The following is a 5,092-nucleotide window of genomic DNA, read 5'->3' on the forward strand; positions in this document are numbered from 1 at the left end:
ACCTACACTCAAGTGAGCATTCTCTGGGAGAACTTGCCTCTGGAGAGAGTCCCATGGTTTAGAACTTGATGCTATCTTGTATATCTCTGTACACACTCAGAGATCCTTTCTGTTCCTGTCACTTTCAGCAGACTCATCAGCTTCTAAGTCATTATAGAGAGGACTCTAAAGTGCATCATGACTCACACCAACTTTACCATCTTCCACCCTGCAGTTTTTGTCCTACTGGGCATTCCTGGATGGGAGGCTTACCACATTTGGCTGTCAATACCCCTCTGCCTCATGTATATCACTGCCATCCTGGGGAACAGCATCCTAATAGTGGTCATCATCACAGAACGTAATCTTCATGAGCCCATGTACTTCTTCCTCTCCATGCTGGCCATCACGGACATCCTGCTGTCCACCACTACTGTACCCAAGGCTTTAGCCATCTTTTGGCTCCATGCCCATGACATTGCCTTTGATGCCTGTGTCACCCAAGTTTTCTTTGTCCATGTGATGTTTGTGGGGGAGTCAGCCATCCTATTAGCCATGGCCTTTGACCGATTTGTGGCCATCTGTGCCCCCCTGCATTATACAGCTGTGCTAACATGGCGTGTTGTGGGAAGGATTGGTCTGGCCATTGTCACCCGAAGCTTCTGCATCATCTTCCCAGTGATCTTCTTATTGAAGCGGCTGCCCTTCTGCCGGACCAACATCGTCCCCCATTCCTACTGTGAGCATATTGGAGTGGCCCGCTTGGCCTGTGCTGACATCACCATTAACATCTGGTATGGCTTCTCAGTGCCTATTGTCATGGTCATCATGGATGTGCTCCTAATTGCTGTATCTTACTCACTGATCCTCCGAGCCGTGTTTCGTTTGCCTTCCCAGGATGCCCAGCACAAGGCCCTCAGCACTTGTGGCTCTCACCTCTGTGTTATCCTCATGTTTTATGTTCCATCCTTCTTTACATTACTGACCCACCGCTTTGGACGTAACATTCCTCGACATGCCCATATCCTGCTGGCCAATCTTTATGTGGTGGTGCCACCAATGCTCAACCCCATTGTCTATGGTGTCAAGACTAAGCAGATCCGGGAGGGTGTAGTCCACCGGCTCTTTGACATCAAGACTTGGTGCTGTGCTTCCCCTCTAGGCTAATGGCTCCTCAGGAATCTGCACTTCAAGCTTTATCAAAGAAATTAAGTGTGAAATACAGAGGTTTCCTGGACTAAGAGAGCTTTTACTTCTCTTCCTCTTTGTCTTCCTTCTTCATTGTCCTCCCCCAACTTTTCTTTTTTTCTCTTCTGGCTCTCCATCTTTGCCTTATTCTCCTTTTTTTTTTTTTTTTTTTTTATCTTCTTCTCTTTTCACACCCCTCCTCCACAACCCAGGAATAATAACTAAGCATACATGCCTCTGATATGAACATTTGGTATCTTCAGTAGACCAGACGTACTCCAGAAACACAGAGAACTGAACATAACATGAAGTGAGTTATAAGCACATGGATAAACATAATTTTATATTTAACATCTGAAGAGATTCCAGTTTCTTTTTTCCTTTTTTTTTTTTTTTAAATCTCCGAATGTGCATTGATTCTTTCTTTGTATGGGCTCAAGTAGCTCTTCACTCAGTTTTATAATGGCTGTTTTTGAAAAAACAGTCATACATGCCTTTCAGCCATCTGGAACACTGTTCATTCTTAAAATTTCAGATCAAGAACTACTTTCCCTTAAAACTCTTTCCTGACTTTCCCAGGCTCTCCAAGGCTCCTATCTTTGTACATTAATTTCATCTTATACAAATCTCAAAAACGTATGTAGTGAGTTGTAATGGGTTATTTATTTGTACCCCTAATTGATTGTAAATACCTTGAAATCAGAAGAGTATGTGTTATTCATATTTGTACTCTCAGTGCATTATAAAATGCCTGTAACATAATAAATGTTTGAAAGATGAATGGGATCACAATTACCCAGTTTCTTCCTGATGTTAGAACATACATTTCTCTTATGCACTCAAATGATCAGCTAAATTAGTTCACACATCAGAGTTGAGTAAACCAGTTCCTCACAAAGGCAGTTTGGCATCAGGGAGGTAAACAAGCTGCATATTGCAGAGCTTCTTACTTCTCATGCCTTTGCTGTAATGCAGAGATCAGGGAATAGACTAGAGTAGGAGGAAACAGAGCACTCTTGATTTTCTCTTCTAACCTGGCTTCTGACCCTTCTCATTGCTAGGAATGTGCACAATGTTCCTGGACAGGTTAGCAAAATTGGAATAGTCTCTTAGAGTTCACAGTCTTGACCCTCATTCTTTCATGCTTTTTCATAAAAGGTCCTACACACTCATTTCCTTAACCCCCACTGACACAAATGAGTCCAACATCTCTTTCTCCATCTTAGAATTCTTTTTTGGGCATTAGATGCATAAATCTATGTATTAACTGGATATATCCACCAGGATATAGAACTAAATCATTCAGGCTAGGTTTTCTTCCTGTTCCCTTCTTTTTCTTAGGAACTTGATTATGATGATTCCATCAACTACATTGAGCTGGAAACCTTGGGAAATTTCCCAACTTCCTCTCTGTCCTGTTTTTCAAGAAGTTAATGATTGTTACCAATATTGATTGTACCACTAAATAGCTATGTGGATAATATTTGGAGTCCTGTTAGGATTAAAACATTGTCGTTATTGTTTTCTAGCTGTGTGAATATGTGAAACATATTTAGTGTTTTTAGTCCTCATTTTCTTCATCTGAAAAATGGGGATAGCAATAATATCTCATAAGGTTGTTGAGAGGAAATAAACCATATATGTAGTAACACAATCCTTGTATCATTGTAAGTATCTGAGAAATATATATACCACATTTCATTTATCCATTGATCCATCAGTGGATATTTAGGTTCTTCCCATACTTTGGCTATTGTTGATAGAGCTGCTATAAACATTGGGGTGCATGTGCCCCTTTGAAGCAGCATACCTATATCCCTTGGGTAAATACCTAGTAGTGAAATTGCTGGATTGTAGAGCCGTTCTATTTCTAATTTTTTGAGGAACCTCCATACTGTTTTTGAGAGTGGCTGCACCAGTTTGCAACCCCAGCACTGCAAAAGGCTTCCTCTTTCTCTGCAACCTTGCCAACATCTGTCATTGCCTGAGTTGTTAATGTTAGCCATTCTTACAGGTGTGAGGTGGTATCTCATTGTGGTTTGATTTGTATTTCCCTGATGGTGAGTGAATGTTGAGCATTTTTTCATGTGTCTGTTGGCCATCTGGAGGTCTTCTTTGGAGAAGTGTATATTCCTGTCTTTTTCCCATTTCTTCACTGGATTGTTTTTGAGTGTTGAGTTTGATAAGTTCTTTATAGAACTAACACTTTATCTGATCTGCCATTGCAAATATCTTCTCCCATTCTGTCGATTACCTTTTAGTTTTGCTGACCGTTTCCTTCACTGTGAAGAAGTTTTTATATTGATGAAGTCCCCAAAGTTCATTTTTGTTTGTGTTTCCCTTGTCTCCAGAGACGTGTTGAATAAGAAGTTCCTGTGGCCAAGGTCAAAGAGGTTTTTGCCTGCTTTCTCCTCGAGGATTTTGATGGCTTCCTTTCTTAGATTTATGTCTTTCACACATTTTGAGTGTGTTTTTGTGTATGGGGTAAGAAAGTGGTCCAGGTTCATTTTTCTGCACTTTGCTGTCCAGTTTTCCCAGCACCACTTGCTGAAGAGACTGTCTTTATTCCATTGGATATTGTTTCCTGCTTTGTCAAAGATTAGTTCGCCATAAGTTTTTGGGTCCATTTCTGGTTCTTTATTCTGTTCCATTGAACTGAGAGTCTGTTTTTATGCTAGTAGAGAGATATTTCATTAATGCTAAGTTATCATCTTTCAATTCAGATACTGCATTAGCTTCTTAATTGATTTCATTATTTTCAGTCTCTTACACTGTAACCTAAACTACGAGTTGACTCACGTTAGACATTCTAAAAGGCAGAGCTAATGCTACTGCTTTCTGTGAAATACTTTCAAGTAATCCTTATTACTTATAGAACTGTTTTCCATAGAATGTTCTACAGAAATAGTGGATATCATAATGGATGTTTAATAAAAAGTACCATGCTGAAATAACTGAAAAATGCTGACACTCTGTGGATCATGCACATGGTTGTCCAAGGGAAGGCTAAAGTTTGCAGCATATCCCCACACTAAAGTGACCATTGATATTTGTGTCGACATCCATGGATTTTTTTCTGAGAGCCTATCAATTTATATCTCTAAAATAACCTAGTGTTCCATTAGCCACAGTTTGGAAAACATAGGTCTACAGAGTAATTTCTAAGCTAAGCTTTAACTTCATAATCTAGTCCTAACGGACTTTTCCATTACTATCTTGAAACACATGACCATACAGTAATACATAGATATTAATAATAATAACTAAAACAATAGCTAATGTTTATTAAGAGATTAATCTATACTGGGAACCATGTTAAGTGCTCTGCTGCATTAGCTTATTTAATCCTTATAAAAATTTATGAGAATGTACCTTTGTATCTCTGCTTTATACACAGGGGCATCCAAGGTTCAGAGAGGATGAATAATGAACACCATTCAGCTGGCAAATGTTAGACTATTGACATCAATTCCTTTTTGAAGTCTTTGCTAATATCCCCCAAGTCAGAGGTAATCACTTTGTCCTCTGGGTCTCCACAGCAATGACATTAATGGTTTCTTTTTTCCCCCTTTATATCTTATTGTCAGGTTGGTTTCCATGAAACACCCAGTGCTCTCCTCCATGGCCTCCTCCATGCACATCACCCCTCTTTTTCTCTACCCCTCCCCCATCAGCCCTCAGTTTGTTCTCAGTATTTAAGAATGTATCATGGTTTACCTCTCCCCCTTTCCCCACTATGACTCCCCCTTTCCCTCTCCCATGGTCTTCTGTTAAGTTTCTCCTGTTCCACTTGTGAGTGAAAACATATGGTATCTGTCTTTCTCTGCCTGACTTATTTCGCTTAGCATGGCACCCTCAAGGTCCATCCACTTTCCCACAAATGGCCATATCTCATTCTTATTGCCATGTAATACACCATTGTATA

The 5,092-nt window shown here is 39.9% G+C and overlaps 1 protein-coding gene across 1 annotated transcript; it reads left to right on the forward strand.

The window, feature by feature from the left end:
• The first annotated feature begins 177 nt into the window (after nt 1-177).
• Nucleotides 178-1,146, forward strand: LOC115272167 (olfactory receptor 52B2). Its single transcript, XM_029915221.1, has one exon. It carries the CDS (start codon nt 178-180, stop codon nt 1,144-1,146), a length of 969 nt encoding a protein of 322 aa, XP_029771081.1.
• Nucleotides 1,147-5,092: the final 3,946 nt, after the last annotated feature.

Source organism: Suricata suricatta, chromosome 11 (assembly GCF_006229205.1).
Source record: "Suricata suricatta isolate VVHF042 chromosome 11, meerkat_22Aug2017_6uvM2_HiC, whole genome shotgun sequence".
In the NCBI taxonomy this organism is placed as follows: domain Eukaryota; kingdom Metazoa; phylum Chordata; class Mammalia; order Carnivora; family Herpestidae; genus Suricata; species Suricata suricatta.

What these genes read in the sequence shown, in the direction of transcription:
- LOC115272167 (XM_029915221.1), top strand. Translation starts at nt 178, where the DNA reads ATGACTCACACCAACTTTACCATCTTCCACCCTGCAGTTTTTGTCCTA.